General features: G+C 41.1%; 1 protein-coding gene across 1 annotated transcript in view; it reads left to right on the top strand.

Annotated features, from left to right (window-relative positions):
- Positions 1-3,248: 3,248 nt before the first annotated feature.
- cacna2d2b (calcium voltage-gated channel auxiliary subunit alpha2delta 2b) overlaps positions 3,249-21,507 on the top strand; it is a 61,236-nt gene continuing 42,977 nt past the window's right edge. Inside the window, exons 1-2 of the mRNA XM_088338262.1 lie at positions 3,249-3,585; positions 19,885-19,966. Of these exons, the coding sequence (XP_088194388.1) occupies positions 3,467-3,585; positions 19,885-19,966 (201 nt within the window). The 5' untranslated portion in view covers positions 3,249-3,466. The remainder of the gene's footprint in view (positions 3,586-19,884; positions 19,967-21,507) is intronic.

The raw sequence follows: 21,507 nt of genomic DNA on the forward strand, positions 1-21,507 counted from the left end.
ACTGAGTTTGAAGAGTTCTTATTGTTAGGGTCTGGCGTGCCTCTGTCCACAAGAGGGCGCCTAATTTGTTTGTAATTGGGAGGTGTGGGGTGATTGCACCCGATTAGCCTCAACCTTTATATAGACATTTTGGGACAGCATTCAGTGTTGGGTGATTTTCATTTTCGCTTTTGTTTTTCCCATTACAATTTTCCAGTTCATCCTGCTTTCTGAGATTTGTTTTATTGTTTATTGATTCTGACCGTTTGTTACTTTATCAAGCATCTTTGTGATTAAACACAGTCATTTTTGAGCACTGTGAGGTTCCTGCTTACCTGCGTTTGGGTCCACCGGGAAAATCACAACACAGCACCAATCTGTTTCTGTCTTACATTTAGCAAAGCTGTTTGGGCGGAACACATTAGGTAAGAGGAATGGAGGAACAGAGAGATTGGTGGAGAATGTGGTCATGCTCAGCCCTGCGTTTTTTTGTTTTGTTTTGTTTCTGTTTGGTACTTATCAGTAGGAATGGGGGGAGAGTGCATGATGTTTAATTCATGTTCCAGTTTTGTTAGTCTAGCACGAAAACGGTGAAAGTAAGAAAAGGCCTGGTAGCAGGTACATCAAAACCAACAAGCACATCCAATCCTATCCACAGGTCCGGCTTACCTTCAATTCGTAATGAAGTTGGATAGGTGAAGGCGTTGAGATGGTGGGAGGTATCCCCCTCGGGATGGCACAAACCGGTTTGGCATTTTTCCTGGCAGTTGGAAAGCCGTCGGTGACCCTCCAATGTCATGATTACTGATGTGGGGCACCTCGGTCTGATCCATTGGCGCTAACGGCCTCGGACGGTGATTGGTTCCTGAACTCTTTTTAAACCCCTGTCTTCCTGTCGACGATTGTCAGTTCATCTGCGAACCTCAGCCCCACGCTAGGCAAGCACTTTTTGACCCCTGACTCAATCCTGTCCCGTTTCCCGTTTGATTCCTGGCGCCGACCTCTTTTCTGAACTTGATTACGTTTCTGCTCCTCCGTCCCGGCCATCGACCTGTTCGTCCCCCGCTCTCGACACTGTCTTCACTCGCCACAGAATGTGCCACTTCCGCGTTCCGAGCAATCTGCTACCTGTGACCGACGATCACCGGATCGGGGTGCAAGCCCTTTCCTCCTTCTAAATAAAGCTGAGTAAACTAAACAAGTGGGTCCCGTCTCTGACAAATAAACATACAATGAGAGGTACATAATGTTAAAAAACTAAGAATAAAGGAAATAATAGAAACATTCATGTATCTTTTTGCCTCATGTTTGTTGAAAAAGTTATCCAATGACGTCTGCTTTTTCTGGCTTTCAACTAGGCAGACGTAGCAATAGCCTGACCCATCAACACTCTTCCGAGTGATTCCTTCCCACAAATTCCGAGACTTCATCAGATTTTGCCCAAATGAAAGACAAGGCTGGTTGAATAACGGCTGTGTCCTCCATGCCATCTTGCTGGAAAGCCTCCCCCTCCTCGCCTTGGAACTCTAAACTGTGATGGTGAAACAAAGAGAATGCTGGGAACATGCACGCGCACTGGGTTGTCAGGGAGTTTTTAAGCGATAGCCTGTTTGTTTATGTTCGCTAAACTCTGGAAGCGGCGAATAGCAGCGCGAACTGTGCTGTGTTTTTGACTTTAACTAGAGGCCATGTTTTCTCGTTCAGGTACTTTGTAACCTAAAACTTTCATAAGTAGAGACATTCGTAAGTACAGGTACTCCACTGTAATATATTCTGGTGTAAAAAAATGAACTGAACGTAGGGAGTATTGTTTCAGCTCCTTCTAATAGCATTTATTCACGCTGCCTGCACGGACTTTTGACACTGACAAAGCAGCTCCTTGCAGCTTTTTGCGTGGAAAAAAAACCCCTCAATTTATGCAAACCCCACGTGGCCATGTTGTTAAAAATAAAACCTCAACTTGATGCTTCGCTGTTGCCTGGTGAGCGTGAACGCGCTTTTCTCTGTCCAGAGAGAAGAGAGCGGGCGACGTGCACGCGCAAGCGTGTTGGAGGAATCTAATGAGGATGGGGAAGAGGAGGAGGAGGAGAGGGAGGTGTAGCAGGAGGAGGAGGAGAAGCAGAAGGAGGAGGTGAAGGAGGAGGTGCTATTTATGTGGGAACGGGAGCAAAGACTCTGCAGTGTCTTGTAGTAATGGGAATTCCTGCTATTTTAAAGAAACGGCTCTTGCGGCTCACAAAAAAAGAGCCATCTCTTTTGGCTCCCAAACAGTTATCAATAATAATAAAAGATTGTCAACCAAATTAATCCCATCTGAGAATGTATTATGCTACTAGTTTGTAATAACTTTTATTGTTTCATTATACTGAGACTGGTTGACAACCAATTCAGGTTGTCCCCTGCCCACTGCCCGAAGATGGCTGGGTAATCTTTTACCTAATTTGAACTCTCAAATTTGTTTATACAGTAGTAAGCAGACAACACCGTGATGATGCCAGTCATATTGACCAGTCACAAGCACCTTCGAGAGAGAGGGAGAGAGAGAGAGAGACAGGTTAATAGAGAAGGGATAATATAGAGTAATAAAGAGGGAAGGAGAGATTGATACCGAGAAAACAGGAGAGAGAATGAAAAAGAGAGGAAGACAGAGAAAGTGAGCGAGGGAGAGGGAGAGGGAGAGAAAGAGAAAGAAGAACAAAGACTGAGATAGTGAAAAACAAAGAGAGACCAATAGAAAAAGGAGACCAAGAGAGAGAGAAAAGAGAGATAGCGCGAGAGAAAAATAGAAAAAAGAGGAAGTGAGACAAAAAGAGATAGTGAGAAAGAGAACAAGAGCAACAGAAAGAGAGATAAAAAAGTGAGTGAAAGATAATGGGAAAGGAGAGAGAAAGGATAGAGGGAAAAGGGGAAATAGAGAATACGAGAAAGAAAAGGTAAAATAGAGAGAGAATGAGAGGGAGAGAAAGAGGGGGTAAAGAAATTAATAGAGAGATATAGAGAAAGGAAAATAGAAAGAGAGAGACGAATAGAAAAGATAAAGAGAGAGAAATAAGAAAGAATGTGAGAAAGAGAAAGCTAGAGGAAGAGATAGTGAACTGGATAAAGATAGACAGAGAAAAGGAAAAGGATAGAAAAAAAGAGAGAGAGAGAGAGAGAGTTAAAAATGCTCCGTAAACCAGATCTCGTCGCTCACTTCAAAGATCCGTCTCAAAGAGCCGTTTGGTTCTCGAACGACACTCCATCAGTGTCTTGGCAGCAGCATTCTACCGTAGTGCATCTCGCACCGCCCGTGATGCCTTCACGGCCGAAGGCTTCCAGCTCCTCCCCCGTGTCCGCTCGTGCAGACGCGGAGATGATTATGAACTCGCCCGACTACTGAGCCGCGGGTCACCGGTCAAGCTCGGACTCGCTGCCATCCCTTTCTCTTTTTTCCCCTCCTCCTTCTTGTTCGCATTCATTCATTTTGCTAGCCACATTTGAATGGAAGATGGCGAGGAGCGCTCGGCGATTCGGCGGCGTCCGTTTGTTATCACTGCAGATCATCTTGATGCTCGGCGGCGCCGCTTGGCCCGGTTGCGAAGGGCTCACTTTCCCGCAGCAGTACACGTAAGTCGCCACGGAGCAACTTCGGGTCTCGGCCGGGCCAAAACCCAAATCCTGGCAATGTCGTTACCATGTTATGCAATGTGTTCTGGTGCTGATTATGATGATTGTGCGTGGTGAGAGACTTGCTTGCACGTTTTTTTGGGGGGGTATTTGAAACACGTTCGAGTGTTTTTTTTTTGCTTCCTTCCTATTACTTTTTAAAGATTGCAGCGTTTTAAAACCCCTTTTGCATTTCACAGTTTGAAGTTTTACGTCATTCAACTTGACAGTTGTTTTCCACACTTGAGGATCGCAGCCAGCTTAAGCTCCCACGGGGCAACACTTGATTCAAGCGCTCGTTGTTTTCCAGCTACGGATTTTGACAAGATGGACTTAACTGTTCCCGGACCCATTCGGTTTTATTAAAGGTTGGATTAGGACTGACATTTTAGGAAGTGTACTGAAGTTGAATTGGTTGAAGGTCACGCAGATGTGGATGGGCTTTAAATCTGGGATCCAGTGCCAATGGACCAGGCATCTTTCGGGATCAATGTAATGTGTTTTTATTTATTTTGGCGACTTCATTTCATTTGGGACGATTTATTTTGTCACTCGCCAGTTTAGTTTAAAGCTGCATGGGATGCAACGTTTGAAGTCAAGTCATGTTTATTTGTATAGCCCTTAATCAGAAGAAGTCTCAAAGGGGCTGTAAGCCATGTTGTCATTTGCGTCTGATCCTTGAAAAGTCTTAAAAGGCATTGAATTCGCTAGTCTAAAAATAAGGCCTTAATTGGCATTAAAATGTCTTGAATCCAATTTTCAAAAGTCTTAAAAATGTAAACATATTCGTAAGATTTATATTTGTTTGATTTAAAAAGTTTTACTTACATTTATTTATTGTCTTTTTTAATTATTCACCGATTTACTTTTGTGGCAACATTGCGCGACCATAATAACATAACTATTAAAAAGCTGATGCGGTTTTAGTCCGACCTTTCAGAACAGACGCATGTCTTAGGTCCTACCCACAATACACGTAGTATCTTTGGACGGAGACGTTTACGTTGAACCATGGAAAAGCGTAAATTCAATGAGCAGTGGCTGTCCAAAAAAAATCGTTACTCGCTATGGCTAAAAGCTTTGCCAGGTAATGTGTACAAGGCACAATCAATTGTGTGCAAGAAGTATTCGTGTTTTTTTTTTTGTTTAGTCCGTTTCAATTGTGTGTTTTTTTTTTAAATTCAAAATGCATCAAAAAAGTCTTAAAAAGTCTTGAATTTAACTTGCCTCAAGCCTTAGGAACTCTGGCAGGGAAGCAGCAACCATGGCAAGGTGTTTAGAAATTTGTTATTCTAATAAAATAATCAACAAAGTAACACACAAATTCTCAATTAACAATTAGCAAAGCTGTCCTAACAAGAAAACAAAAAAAAAACTCAGAAATCAGGGTGGAACTGGAAACAGTGTGATGGTAAGGATGTTGATAATTGCTGATGACCTGATAAAGGAAGCTGTTGGTGCAGTACATTTATACTGGGTCCATAATGAGAGTCAAGTGTGGAAGAATAGAGGCGCGTTGGAAATTCTCCAGTCCAATTGTCTGTAGGCACCCTCTGGTGAACGGTGGCGTGGAAGGTGTCCTTAAAAAAGCATGAGAGAAGAATATTTTCTATATTAGGTATGTGTAAACAATGCCCAACTAAGTTTAAATAGCCTTTATGCTTTATTTTCCACTGCGCCTAACTACTTTGATCTCCCTTTTAGCAAAAATGTATGGGGCGGAACACATTAGGTATGTGAAATGGAGGGAGGGGAGTGTGGCGGGTTGATGGAAACTGTTGTCATGCTCGTCCCCGTGGGTATATTTTCTTTCAATTTGAAAGTGTGGCATGAAAATGGTGAAAGTAAGAAAGGGCCTGCTTCAAGTAGAGTCCAAACGCCCACCCAATCCCCAAGAACGATGAAGAAAAGAAGAGTTGATTCAAGCGCATCTAAGAAATGCACCTACTTGGACGCGCATAGTGAGATAGCTGACTAAGGCTGCAATGATGACACAATCAGGAGATGGCATCAGCGAGTAAGAAAGTTCCAAATTCCATAAAGCTCCTCTTAACTTGACAGTTGATTTCCTCACTTGAGGATTGCAGCTAGCTTAATCTGCCAGGGGGCAACATTTGAGTTGCGTTGTTTTATAGCTGCAGATTTTCAGAAGATTGAGTTAACTGTTTCCAACCCACCCAAGTTTGATTAGGGCTGCCATTTTGGAAAGTGTAATGAAGTTTAATTGGTTGAAGGTTGCAGACATTTGGATAGACTAAAGTAAGTTACCAAGACCTGGATTTTGAATCCAGGGCTGATGGACATTTTTGGATCAATGGGATGCTTTTTGTTGTTTTTCTCAACCTTTATTTATGTGCTTTTTACTTTGTGACCCAGCAGTTTCTGTTTAACCCTGGAGAACCCAAGAACCCTTTCTTACTTTGGAAAATTACATGGAGAAACACATGGAGAAAGAAAAAGGCCTAATTTCTTCGGAACAAAGAAAAAAATCCAATTGGTTATATTGGTATTATTAATGCTCTTAGAAAACACACACATTTATATATGGCAATTCTTAAATTTAAAAAAAAAAAATCTCAACCTCTAAAATTGGATTGTTTGTAAAAAACAAACACGGCCCCACCTTTGTAACCCCTCTCAAAATGTGTCATTTGTTTTAAACAGTTCTGTAAAAAAATGTCACGAGGCGTGGTGGCGTGGAAGGTGACCGGACCAGAACGGAGGCAGGAGGCATGAAGGGAGAACTCAAATGCGTTGACGATCCATAGGTTTTATTTAATAAAATAAAAGTCGCCCAATACTCCGAGGCAAAACAGAACAATACAGAGTTCCTCCGGCACGAACTCAACAGGACAAGGCATAACAGACTAAAACAGGACAAGGCATAACAGACCGGGATTGTGAATAATGAGTAATGAACCAGCACCCGCCAAACCCAAAATCCAGCCTTAAATAGCAGAACAGCAATCAGCTGATCTGCTTCAGCTTGAGTTCGGGGGCGTGGCATACTGGTCGTCATGGCGACAGTGACAGAGCCCCCCTCTTAAGGGACAGCTCCCGAGGTCCCAAAAAAGAAAAAATTACTACCTCGCGCCCCGGAATGTTGACGATCGCGATTGGGGCAACCCTGCTCCCTCCTCCGAACACGCAGGAACGGGGAGAGGCAGGCGCCATCTGCGTCGGGCGGATCGGAATCGGCGCTCGGCAGGGGGGGGTCTGGTGGCCAACTGGACAGGGGATGACAGACAGGCAGAACCGACGAGAACAGGACAGATAAACAGGACAGGCCGATGCAGAAGAGTCGCACTCAGGACAGGCCGATGCAGAAGAGTCGCACTCAGGACAGGCCGATGCAGAAGAGTCGCACTCAGGACAGGCCGATGCAGAAGAGTCGCACTCAGGACAGGCCGATGCAGAAGAGTCGCACTCAGGTCAGGCCGATGCAGAAGAGTCGCACTCAGGACAGGCCGATGCAGAAGAGTCGCACTCAGGTCAGGCCGATGCAGAAGAGTCGCACTCAGGTCAGGCCGATGCAGAAGAGTCGCACTCAGGACAGGCCGATGCAGAAGAGTCGCACTCAGGGGGGTCAGATTCAGAAGCGTCGCACTCAGGGGGGTCAGATTCAGAAGAGTCGCACTCAGGGGGGTCAGATTCAGAAGAGTCAGGCTCAGGGGTTCAGGTTCAGAAGTGGCGATTCAGACAGGACAGGCGGAATCAGAACAGGCAAGACATGAGAGGGTCAAAATCAAAACAGACAAGACATAAGAGAGTCAAAATCAGAACAGACAAGACATGAGAGAGTCAAAATCAGAACAGACAAGACATGAGAGAGTCAAAATCAGAACCGGCAAAACAGGAGGAGCGGAGTCGGGCTGGCAGGCAGCGGAGTCGGAGTCGGCCCGACGGGCAGCGGAGTCGGAGTCGGCCCGACGGGCAGCAGAGTCGGAGTCGGGCTGGCACGCAGGGGAGACGGAATAGCAGGCAATCGGAACGGGAGTCGGGCAGGCAGGCATGAGAGTCGAACAGGCAGGCGTCAATTCTTCCCGGGACCCCATTCGAGGCACAGCAAGGGCCACGACGGGCGGGGCCGTGGTTCGAACGGGCAGGGAAGGCCAACTCAGTAGGCGCCTGCCGAACTGCGCTCTCCAGCTCTCCCAAGTCGCGCTGGGATCGTTCGCTGAGTTCTATTTGTTGGCTGGTTCATTCTGTCACGAGGCGTGGTGGCGTGGAAGGTGACCGGACCAGAACGGAGGCAGGAGGCATGAAGGGAGAACTCAAATGCGTTGACGATCCATAGGTTTTATTTAATAAAATAAAAGTCGCCCAATACTCCGAGGCAAAACAGAACAATACAGAGTTCCTCCGGCACGAACTCAACAGGACAAGGCATAACAGACTAAAACAGGACAAGGCATAACAGACCGGGATTGTGAATAATGAGTAATGAACCAGCACCCGCCAAACCCAAAATCCAGCCTTAAATAGCAGAACAGCAATCAGCTGATCTGCTTCAGCTTGAGTTCGGGGGCGTGGCATACTGGTCGTCATGGCGACCGTGACAAAAAAAGACAAAATCAAAATTTGAAACGTTTTTGAATCCATTTAAAACATGAAAACCCGTAGGCAAAAAAGTAACACATTGTTATTGTTATTTTTTAGATATAGAAACGCCCTACAATGGTATTTCTTTTGTTTATAAAAACCCCTGAAAAATGTTTCCGGATTGAACCCCAAAGTTTAAAGTAGCGGACCTGTCCATTTCTGACCCATTTTGTGCTGTTTTTGACCCGAGTGCTTTCAAAGTGAGGCCCTGATTTGGATCTGAACAACTTGACTTAGTCTTAAGGGGCTAGAAAGACATCAACCAAAAATGTAGTTGGAAAACACTCGTTGCTGAATATGTTTCTTTTTTTCTTCACAATGCTTGTGGATAGGATAGGATAGAATTTGGATGGAATAGAATAGAACAAAATAGAATAGAATAGAATAGAATAGAATAGAAATGGGATGGGATTGGATAGAATAGAATACAGCCTGTAGTCTTTATTGCCATTGATATCCATGTGGTGAAACATTGTATCCAATGAGATTAGTAGACATGACACTCCTTGGAAAACATGTAACAAAAACATTCAAGAGGCAAGTTTTGGAAAATGTTGTACTTCTAGGAGTACTTTAAAATCCCTATACCTTTACTTTTACCTGAGTAAATCTGTGAAGAAAAAAAAATGTACATTTACTCCGTTATACAGGTATTAGGCATCATTCAAGTTGTTACCTCGTTACTTAATAAATCCCCTCCACGTAAGTGCGCGTCTGTCTGTCTCCGGTAAGCAGGGTTGGGTAGGGTTGCTTTAACTTGATTACTTTCAATAACTTTTGGATTACTCCAATACCAAATATGCTAATAAAAGACAAAAGAAACTAAATATGAATAAAATTACAAAATTTTGTGCAGGCTTGGGGAGTAACGGAATACATGGAACGGCAAATATGATGTTGGCAATCTGTTTGGATTTATTTTAATTTTGTTTCTGTCGCATTTTATGTTAGTTTTGCCGGAGATCAAAGAGATCAAAGCCAGGAGAGAAAGCTTACCACGTGTTGTGAGTCATCATTTTATTCATATTTAGTTTATTTTGTCTTTTATTAGCATATTTGGTATTGGAGTAATCCAAAAGTAATTGAAAGTAATCAAGTAAAAGTAACCCTACCCAACCCTGCTGGTAAGGCGCATTTATTTTGACAAGGAACTCAGGCAGGCTCTACCATGTTCAACCAATCAAACGTAGCAGCCTTGTCACGTGACTATATTCAACTTTAGCGGGGGATAAATTGTTTTTGGATGAAACAGATCGATAATGTCACCTAGCAATACTGACTATGAAAACACAGAAGAGGAGGAGCACCCTGGCTTCACATCAAAAGCATGTTCCCCTTAAAAAGGGTAGCAAACACCAGCTACAATATGCAATGTTTCCTTTGATCTGCCGGAACAAATGGAGATTTCTTCATTCTAGAATTCAACATTAAACTTGAGTAAACATGTAGTGGCCAGTTTCCTAAATTCAAATTTTAACTTCACTTTGGTTTTATTTGCTTTTTATTAATTGCTTGTTTTATTCTTGTTTGATATTCTGTGTACAGCGAACTTGGGTGACTTGAAATGTGCTTTGGAGTAATGAAATGATCTGCATTTATATAGCGCTTTTCAAGTCAATGACTTCCCAAAGCGCTTTACAGTGTGCTTCACATTTCCCAATAGCGGCCTTGTATTGCAGCCATGTAAGACGCTAACCTGCTTATTGGGGTTATATACATTAGGGGTTCAGTGTCTTACCCAAGGACACTTCGACATGTAACACGGACAAGCCGGGATTCGAACTGGGATCCCTTTGATCCCAAGACGAGCGCTCTACCTCCTGAGCTACTGCCGCCCCAAATCCCCAGCTAATCCCCTTTCCAGGATGAACAGGCTGCAATGGATGTTACAATATCAAATAATATTCAGATATTGTAAATGTGAAATTTAGGTCATATCCCTAAATCCCAAAACGTCCTAGAGGACTGCACAGGTTCCAGCTACACCATCCCCTGATCTTAAACCAACATGCAAATAAGGTAAAACTCAAAAACCTCAGTATGTGGAAAGTAAGAAACCTTGAGAAGGGGCATGCTGGTCCGCTGACTCTTCTCAAATGGTTCTTCTACCTCGTATCACCAGCAACCAGGCACGTATTTGCTTCTTTGCAAGCTTTGGGAATGTTAAGGGGGTAATCAGTTTGACTGAATCATCTGACTGTTTTGTCGACGTTCCCATTGTAGCGCCTTATAATCCGGTGCGGCTTATCTATGGAAGATATTGGACCAAAAACTATTTTTTGGGGGTGCGCCCTATAACCCGGTGCGCCCTATAGTGCGGAAAATACGTTATATATATATATATATATATATATATATATACATGCGTACATATGATACATATGTATATATAGTTGTTGTTTTTAATTGATCTACTTTTAAATTAAATGTATTTTTTGTTGATAGGATGTACTTTGATAATTTGATGATCTGATTGGTTGTTTTAAAAACATCAATACTTTGCTAAAGTTACTTGGGTCATTTTTTCACCAAGTACTTTTTTACTTTTACTCAAGTAAGTATTTGGATGACTACTTTTACTTCTACTTGAGTAATATTGTTCTAATGTAACAGCACTTATACTTGAGAAAAACTTTTGGCTACTTTACCCACCTCAGAATTAAAGACTGTCAGAATACATAGGCAAAAAATATTTACAACGTATTGCTTAGAAACTGGCCCAAGTTATAATAGTTATGTAATTTAAACATAGTGCATTGTCACAATAGTGTGATGAAAAGTAGTTCAATAACATTAGCAGCACAATTAAGTCACAATATATCTTTTTTCACAGTTTTACATGCTCTTTTAGCGTGATGACGGCCCTATGTGGGCTTTGAACTTGTAACCTTTTACCTCTCGTGGTCCAGTCCAGCTGGTCTCCAACTCGAGCATGAAAGCTATGATACCCCCACCCCAGCGATCAACAATCAGGCCCTTCTAAGAGAGAAAGGCCAGATGGTCCTCTCATCCCTCTCATCTCCTGACCAGGCGCAGCTGGAGAGCAGACACATATCCGTCATACACTCGTTTGAGCTTTAGGCCGATTGCTCGATCAATTGATTCTTCGCGATTAACCTTTTCCTCTCAGTGCGGATTTTTTTGCTAAGCTAATGTGTTAGAGTCGCCCTGGAGGCCGGATCTCCCCTTGCTTTTAAGCCTGCTCAAGTCAAGCGGCTCGGCTTAAGAATGACAACGTCCCTTTCCAATTAGGAAAGGATAATTCAGCGCTGAAGTTTAGGCCGTGAAAATCATTAGGGTCGGACATTTTTGTAGTTTTCACGCCAATTGGATGTTTTGGATACTGCGTGTGTTGTTTCAGGTGTCCTTCAATAATAGAATACAGTTAAACTCGCTTCATCCGGATTCAAACGGACCGGGAAAATTTCCCGGATTATACGAGTATCCGGATTAGCCGATGTCCAGTTCATCTGGTTTCGATTGAACATTAATTGACGCGTTTATATTCACACAGATAAGATAAGAATTGTTGCGTTTAAGAATGGGAGCCTGAGGCGGAGTAATAAATATAGGAGCAAATGGGAGCTTTATTGACATAGCTCTTCAAAACAGGGCACAACAACAATCGCATGTTGCTATCTCTCTAACCGGAATGAGGGACAGCGCATCTTCCTAACCTGTCCCACTGGAACTCTTCTTAACAATAGTGTTCGGTGGGTGAATTATGTAAACCCACTCCAGAATATTAATGAAACATACATACCACGTTCTTTAGAAGATCTGACAATGTTTGAGGTTTCATTTGAAAATAAACTGCGATATCTTTCTTCCTTATACCAGCGTGATCGTTACAGTATTGTATGATCTTTAGTTTTTCTTCTAATGTCAGGTACTCTCGATTCCTCTTTTTCACTGATGCCATGATGTGACACTCAGCGTAGTCTCTTTCAGTGTTGTTTTGCACAAATAGATCACAACTTGAATCGAAGCACAGGCAGATAGAGTCAGTCAGTGATAACCGGGCAGACGTCCCACGAAGAAAAATGCATAAAGAAATTATTTGTCAATGGAGAAAAGGATGGCATACACTTTCCGGGAAAGTTGTGTCATCCAGCCTCTTCCGGGGAAGTTTTCAAAGACGCCATGTCGACTTGGAATACGACTCCGGAATAGACATGGAAATATGCATAGGAATGGATAGAAAAGATTAGGATTTTGAACCGGAATAGCTAAAGATCCGGGTTATAAAATCTGGAACATGCATAGATTTTTTTGTAAAACATACGTTAGAAATCATCCAGAGTACCGAGTTTTACTGTATTTTCTCTTTTGGGTATGTGTTACACAATTACCAACTGAGTCCAAAGAGCCCTTATGCTTTATTTTCCACTGCGCCGATTTTCATCACTTTTATCTGAGCTGTTCGGGGAAGAACATCTTAGGTCCCAGGAATGGGGCTATGGTGTGTGCTGGAGAGTGACGTTAAACTTGTCCCCACAGGTTTTTGGTTTCAGTTTTATTTGTTAGCGTAGCATGTAATTTTGAGAACCGGAACAGGATCAGGACCCAAATGCGTCACGTTTCTCACACAAGCCTTTTATTTTACGGGAAATGGGGAGTCACGCAGGTTAGGCAGCAGTCTGGTGTGAAATGATAAGAAGCCAGAGGCTGACGAGATCGATACCAATGGCCCGAGCAGATATCGGACAGATGGGGTCGATACCGGACAGGACGGGACAGACAGGATTGATATGAAAACAGGTTATCGAAAATAAACAGGACAAAATAGATGGCAACGAAACTAGAAACCGATATTAAACAGGACAAAATAAACTGGAACAATACCGGACAGGAAATACCAACAGGAACAGGACCGAGTAAAAACCCACGTCTTGCTGGGCAGAGTTTCGTTGACGGACTGACAAAGGAAGAGTGCGAGCACTGAGCTTTTATAGACGGAAAGCCAATCTGTCAACGAGCCGCGGCTGGCGCCACACGGACGGGGCCAATTGGGCACCATTGCAACAGTGACATGTAAATTGTAAAAGTAGGGAAAGGCCATCTTCAAGTACAGCCGCAAATGCCAACCCAAATCCCAAGAAAGATTAATAAAAGATTAGTTTATTTGAGCGTGTCAAAGAAATGAACAAACTTGCACACGCATCATGAATGACTGAGGCTGCGATGATGACATAAACCAGGAGATGCCGGTAGCGAGTTACAGAGTTCTGCATTTCGTACAGTTCCTTTAACAAATTATTAAATTCACAAACTGAAAGAAAAAATTATTCCGTACTGAGAAAAAAATAAAAATCAATGACCATTTCCGTAAAAACGTAGCTTCAGTTTTGTGAACACTGTAGACCTTTATACGGTGAAGATTCTAGAACAGTGGTAGGCAAACTACAGCCCGCAGGCCATGTACAACCCACCAGGCTTTTTAATCTGGCCCGCTGAACAAAAAGGACTTGTCCCCAGTTTCCCTTTGTGGCTCTCCTTCGTAAATCCATGTTTTTCATAAAACATTGTGTCCTGCATTGCATACATTCAAATAATTTAAATAACTTATGAAAATATCTTATCATTGATGGGTTATTGTGATTTTCTATGAAATGTTTTGGTTAGTTAATTTGTCTCATTTTGCAATGCTATTTTAAATCACGTACATATTTTATCTAACAAGATAGTTATCAAAGAAAGCACTTTTGCGTTTTGAGTTTTTTATTCGGATTATTACATTTAATGCTTAAAAGGTGGAAACATATTTACTATGTTTTAATTCTGGATGACAAATTTGATGAAATGGTTTATTGATAAATACATATTAAGTGTATAAAGCTAAATATAACATTTACATATGCCTGCATGCATATTTATTCATAAATTGGTTACGTTTGGGTATCCCTTAACCACTAGGGTCGTACAGGCAGCATTTCCTGTGTGCCTTGGGTAAGAACAGGCCAATGCCGTGTGTACCTATTGTATACATACACATTAGAAAAATTTGATCTTTTTTCCTAATGCATTGCCATTATATCGGATCAAGACTCTGAATCGCCATATGAAATAAATCGAGTCAATAAATCATTTTTTATCCTCCTGCCCCATAGTTTTTAACTCAGTATGGCCCACTACAAAAGAGGAATCATACCAGGTTGTCACATGTTTTTTTTTCTGGACCTAGACAACGAGGCACTCTAAAGCATAAGTAAACACGCGTGAGTTTTTTTTCCTTCCTGCGCTTCTACCTCTTTGCTCTAAAGCGTCCAGGATGAACTGAAACCCTGTTTTCATCAGCCATAGGCAGACTTTTGAATTCATGTTTTGTATGTTTTTTTTGTTGTATTTATCTGCGTGATGTGCATACACTAGTGGTCAATACAATTGCAAAGTTGCTGTCAATATATGGGCAGTAAAGTTACCAAATAAAATAATTTATCACCAATTGCTTTTTTCACTTTGACATGCGTGCTTCTTGGGCGGACAATGAGGCGCTCTAAAATCAGCTGTGTGGAGCACCATTCCACTACAGGATGTGGGCCTGGAGTTAGTCTTGATTTATTTATTACCAATTGCCCCTTTGCTCCTCCATCTTTCTCTGTGTAACACAAATACACTTGTGGTCAACAATGAGGCCCTCTAAAGCAGCCATGGGATGCCAAAGTTCAACACTCTGTCTATAATCAAGAGTTCTAAGTGTATTTTTCCCCTTCTGTTATTAATCCCACATCTCTTTCTGACGTAAATACTCCTGGGTTCAACAATAAGGCACTCTAATACAGTATTTAGAGACGACATATCAAACTCTGACTTAACAGCGGATTTGTTTTTTTAAACTCACTTTTCAATCTTATAGAGGTTTGCATGAGAATGAGGTGCTCTAAAATAGCCAAACCAGTCCCTCTTACTCACCCTAGTTTCTTTATATGACATGCATGCACTCACAGTAAACAATGACACTCTCAATATTTGGTTAACATATTGGCTATAATGGCCGGTCCAAATTGTCTCTAAGTGTGAATGAGCTGTCAGGACCAGACCCAATTGCATTACGTTTATCTCAAGTTTTATTAAAGGAAAGGAGGGGGCTGCGCCTACGATCCAGTGTTTGCTAGGCGCGGGAAGCAGGTCGCTCTGAACGGGGAAGTGGATCTTCCGTTGCGAGTGATGGAGGTGTCAGGAACGGAAAAACGGGTCAGTAGCCGGGACAGGAGAGCAAAAACGTGGTCGGGTCGGAAGCAAATCGTTACCCAGGAAAGTGAGTAGACGTGGTCGGGGACAAAAAGAGGTCGAAAGCCGGGACGTGAGAGTAGACGTGGTCAGGATCAAAAACGGGTCGAAGCCAGGTGACAGACGAGAGCAAAAAACAGGTGGGAGTCAGGGTCAAAAAAGGCTTGCCTAGTGTTAACTGAGGTCCGTAGATGGACTGACCAAAGGGGACATATAGGAGTGGGTTTAAATAGGGACAGGGAGCCAATCAGAGTATGAGGCAGTTGGTGCTAAAGGAGCGAGCACAGGTGATGCATATCATGACATGGGCGTGTGAATGGTTGTTCGTCTCCTTGGCTAGCAACCAGTTCAGGGTGTCCCCTGCCCACTGCCCCAAAATAGCTGGGATGGGCTCCAGCACCTCGCGCGACCCTACTGGGAATAAGTGATGCATATAATGAATGGATGGATTTTGGCTACGAAGTCAGAGTGATTAAACACCCTCATCCCGCTTTACTCCTTACTTTGCACCTACTATGGACGAAGAAGCATCCTACACATTTTTTTGAGCAAATGTTTTCAACACGGAGTAATGAATTCCTTTTTTGCAGCGTCTTTATTATTTCCTGTGTGACTCATTCAAACCAGCAACAGCTCTCTCCTGCACTTTCCGAATTACAACTACCAATTCTTCTTCTGTTCGCTGACACATTCACTGCTCTGAGGCATACGTGCACCTTGGAAAGGAGCCGAAGCGGTACAAATCGTTGCATTGGAGTCCAATAATTAGCCCTAGTGATAAATTACAACACCCATCAGCCAGACAGGGACCTTTTATTTCTTCAAGTGCAGAATCGTGGGCGCTGTAGTGAACAATACTATTTTACATGAGAGCACGACTCGGCTTAATTAACGAATCGTTAGTCTCAGATTAGTTCATCAATATCTGGCGATCGACCGCTGATTGTGCGCCATGTCATTTATTACTAATTGAGGCACTGAACAGTAACTAATCTTTTATGTATTTGTGATTAAATAAACACGACACTCTTCACTTTGGGATTGTTTCGATACTTCCTGACCTTTAAGAAGATGATCAGGAAGCAGTCATTGAGCTAGTCATTTTCCTTCTCTTTTTATGGCTTTTATTTTCTAAAAATAAGCAATCACATACCTGTCAAGCTCCAGGGCTCCATGCCCTTACAATATGTCGTATTTTCCCTTCCAAAATACAAAATAATCTCACACCATATTTTTTTTTCAAACATGTTTATTTATGTAGTTTAACATGTTATATTGTACATGTGTTTCGTTATATCATATATATTTTTAATTAATATTTTGTTGTGAGATCCTGAGTTGCTCGACATGAATGAGGTTTATTATAAAAAAGGTTAAAAAATGAAATAGCTTGGATGTTCATCGTAGAAAGAAAAAATCATGCAAATATAATTAAGTAGAATAATACATTTCCTTATTCAAATTATTCATTCATTTTCTGCATGAAATTATTGTTGGTAATATACTGATTAAAGGGATAACCACAAACTTGTCTTTTTTCATTTTCCCCTTTTATACTTCCTATTTTTTTAACTTCTTTATACAACATAATAATTCGTAATATAATGCATTAAAGCAAGTGAGCCGTTTGAGAGGCGGCTCTTTTTGATGAGTTGAGCCAAAAAAGCCGGTTCTCTAAAAAGAGACTGACTTCCTTTCACTACATCAAACCACTCGCTTCGTTTGCAACGGAAACATCTATACCGAGATAGAGGCTTTCGCAGCGAACTCGTTTGACTTGATTGATTTGCCGTTTTGTGATAGTCGGTGTAGACCAGATGGTACCCATAATTGACAAATTTGCATTTTTCCGTACAGATTATCTTGTATGTCGTACACATCTCAAAATGCATAATAAAGGTACTTTGTACGGCAAAAACATACAGGTTGACAGGTATGCAATCATGCGTTGCATGCGGACAGACAAAACATAGTTTGGGATTTATCTTTTTCCCTCTCGGCTAAATTTTGCAATTGGAAGCCTTTTTACTCAGGTTTAGATTTGATAAATGTTTTGAGACTCGTGCGGGTTTCTGAATTTCTATGCTGACATTCAACCGAAGAGATACTTTGATAAACGTCTCTAATTTTAGAGCCACCGATGCCCTTAGATGCTCATTTGTTAAATAACGCCTTACGTAAATGTCTTCCGTTTTCAAACAGCGCTTGTGCTGTCAGGCTTCCATTATCACAAACAGTTCTTTTGCTGGTCTTGAACACCCACTAGTGAACTAATGGCTGTTGTTATCGTAACACACCTGAATGACCTGTTTACGGCCATACCACCCTGAAAAAACGCCCACTCTCGGGGAGCTTAGCAGAGTCGGCCCTGATTAGTATTCAGATGAGAGACCGCTTAGGAATACCAGATGCTGTGAATAGGTCATTTGGCGCACGCTGTGCTGCGACAGCACTGACTGAACACCTTCGGTACAGTCAGTGAAAATGAATTTCCCTAAGGGGACCACATAAATTGAATTAATTTTCTTCTTATCATTATAACGCTGCTCCCACAAAAGTATGGCATTTTGCAACCCAACGGAGAAAAGTGAAGAATGCAAAAAGGGCCAGATGCCGTGTTAGTGGCGTTTGTACTTCACACTTGTATTGGTTAATAGAGGGGAATCATCAAGCACGTTTGGCAGAAGTTTTTGAAATGTGAGCAAGAGGAGAAAAACCTTTAGTGCATGTTTAGGAATAGCTTTTCTTCCTCTGCGTGTTTGTTCTTATATCCAAGGAATGAGAATGAGTTAGGGAAAAAAAGAGTGGGAGATGCGCTTTTCTTGCGAGGGTTTTATAAGAGAATATCTAGGCTTAAATGAGCTACAGGCAATGGCCGTAGGAATTCACAAATGTAAATACTGAGGTCGTTTATTATGATTCTTATTGAAACATGTCAGTCTCTAAGCTTCTGTTTCTGTAGTGCAGTGGTTTGTGCATTTGCTTTACAAACAAAAGGTCCCTGGTTCGAGATCGGGTGGGAGCCACCAGGCTCTACTTGCCCAAGACGAACCGTAGGAAATGGTGCCTCTATGACTCTGGTCGTTAAGGGATCCAACCAACCAACCAACCAAATCTGTTACAAAGGGAAACATTAAATGGGTTCCACGGTTGAATAGAGCCCTGTTTACGAATGATAGTCATTATCCTGTAGTCAGGATGGCCAAGCGGTCTTAGACGCTGTGTTATGGTTGCCATTTCGCCGGGAGCTGTGGATCGAAATCTCACTTCTTACTATCAGACACAGCCAGAACCAACAGGCTCAAGGACAGCTCTTTCTATCAGGCTGTCTGGATTCTGAACTCCCTCCCTGCTGTACTCCCTCACACACCTCAACCAAATCATTGCAAAACTGCTCTACTTAGATTCAGGCTATACTTTTTCTATTCTAAACCTTATCTTTATATATTTTTCTGTTACGTATGATTTGTAACGTTTCATATTTATTTTATGTTTGCATGAAGGAAAGTGAATAATTTAATCATATTTTTTTCAGATGTTGTGCATATTGCATATTTGACAATAGGTTGAAAGTTTACCAATGGACTTTCAACTTGACCAATGACCAATGGACTTTGTCATCTTTTTTTAGAAAAAATAAATATTTTATGCTGCAATAACTGTACTTATTGCTCCGCTTTTCTCACAATACTGCTTCACAGCACCTACTCGCCATATGTGCCACCTAGACACTATTGTTGGATATAAGAAGCAAAACTAGAAAGTGAGGGCTGCCACGATGTGTGGACAAAGAGCTGATCAAAGCCACTTCTTCCATCTAATGGTGATTGACTGAAATGATGAGCTGCGCCAAACCCTTTATAATAGTTTTTTAAAAATTAAATCGAAAAAAACTTTTAATGTTTTAGCACTCTGGGAAGATACTTCTGAAAACATATTTAAATCTTATGGCACTCAATGAGTTAATGAATTGAAATGCAAATCTATTATCAGTACTTTCCATGGAGGAAGTCGGCGGTTGCTAACGGAAGTGTATCCGTGGTTGTAAAGTAGTAAAAAAGAGAAGAGGAGTGAAGGAGCACGAGAAATGATAAATGCAATAAAAAAACACGACACAAGAGTGCAACATCAATTGGACTCACATGCTAATAAGCTAATGCTGGCGGTGAGCGTTTTCTAGAAACATTATTTAAAAATTCTCGTAACTTGAACTTTCCCTCGTAGGCCGAGACGGATTTTTGTTTGAAAAACATCTTGTATCTTGAACCTCTCGTAACCAGAGTAGCTCGTATGTAGAAGGCTCTATAGTATAACAAAATATTCATTAAAAAAAAAGTGTCCCATTTTTACCTGGGGTTGGCCCTGCTTGCACAGTTTATAGAATTACAAGCATTGAGGTTGCACTCAGTGTGTGTTGTCTCTCTGCAGGATAATGCACTGGGCGTGGCGCATCGAGCAGGAGATCGACAGAGTCTTTCAGCATATCAGTGGAGCTCAGCAGCTGAAAGGAGTAAGTCGCCTACTCCAGCGTTTTTCTTATTTTAAGATTCTGCTCGTGCTCATTCAAGATGCATTAAGTCCACAAGATGTGCGCCAAAGCCGCGAGTGTAATAAGTGCAAATCACAGGTGCATGTCTCATGATGGCAACCTTTTAGTCTCTTTCCTTTCGGATGTTCTTTGCAGTGCAAAAAAAACACCTATTAATGAAATGATGTAGCACTTTGCCTGAACAAGCATACATCCTTTGTGGAAGCTTAAAAATGTAGTGTTTTAAGAAAATGCAATGTTACATTAATTTTGCATAGCCTTTTCTACGACAAAAACAGGAAAAAGATCGATGTGATAACCCTGAATTGAACTGTTCAATTGAGTTTTTTTAATTTCCAAAAGTGAATTTATGGGACAGTTTGACTCACTTGGTTTTTATTTCAATCTTTGGATTTTTTAATATTGATCATTCTATCCTTGTTATATTGATGTTCTATCCATCCATCCATCCATTATCTGCAACCATTATCCACAGGGGGGTCGCGGGGGTGCTGGAGCCCATCCCAGCTGTCTTCGGGCAGTGGGCAGGGGACAACCTGAACTGGTTGCCAGCCAGTCGTAGGGCTATTGATTTTCTTATTTAATCATAATTTATAAACAATTTATTTGTTATTATGAGGAAATGCAAGCGTTTAAAATAGATGACATTCCCAACACTTTTTGTTTGAATTTTATGTAAAAAATATAGAAAAATATAAAAAGAACATTTCGACACTTAGAATTGACAAATATTATAAATACATTTAATCAAAAATAAAATATACAAAATGTATCAAATATAAATTTATGAAATACATTATAAAAATGTAAAAATATGACATTGAGATTTTAAAGATCTGACAAAATCAAATCACATATTCAATTAATAAAAATATACGGTAAATTAATACAGATGTATTTTGGTTCAAATGTAATACATTATTAAATTAAAAAAACTTAAAATGAAAATTGTAAAAATATGAATAAGAAAATTGCGAATTACCAAATGTCTGACAAATTCAATCAAAATATTTGTAAAAATATAGGGTAAGTTAATACATATATGTTATGATTAAAATGAAATACATTATTAAATCAAACAAACTAAAACAATCAAAATAAATCCATGTCTTTCAAATGAAGGAAACAAGTTTTGAAGGACTTTCGTTCAATCATGCACTGTATATATTTATATATATATAAAAAAATGGAGCGGGCCGCATGTAGCCCTTGGGCCCAGATTTGATTGTTTTGTTGTTGAACAAAATATTTGTTAATTGATAGCATAATATTTAGGTAAAAAAACTAAAGAAATAAGACGATAATGGTAAAAAATATATATATATATATATTTTTACAGATTACTTGTTTTCAGTGTTGGATGTGTTACTGAAATATAGTAATTAGTCACAGTTACCAGTTACTTTCTTTAAAAACTAACTCCGTCACCTCCCACTGACATGAAATGTAGTGCGTCACTCCGAGAGTACTTGATAAAAGAAATAGAAGAAAACTTGTAAACC

The sequence above is a fragment of the Urocampus carinirostris genome, chromosome 6 (genome assembly GCF_059441175.1).
Source record: "Urocampus carinirostris isolate Australia breed hairy pipefish chromosome 6, RoL_Ucar_1.0, whole genome shotgun sequence".
In the NCBI taxonomy this organism is placed as follows: domain Eukaryota; kingdom Metazoa; phylum Chordata; class Actinopteri; order Syngnathiformes; family Syngnathidae; genus Urocampus; species Urocampus carinirostris.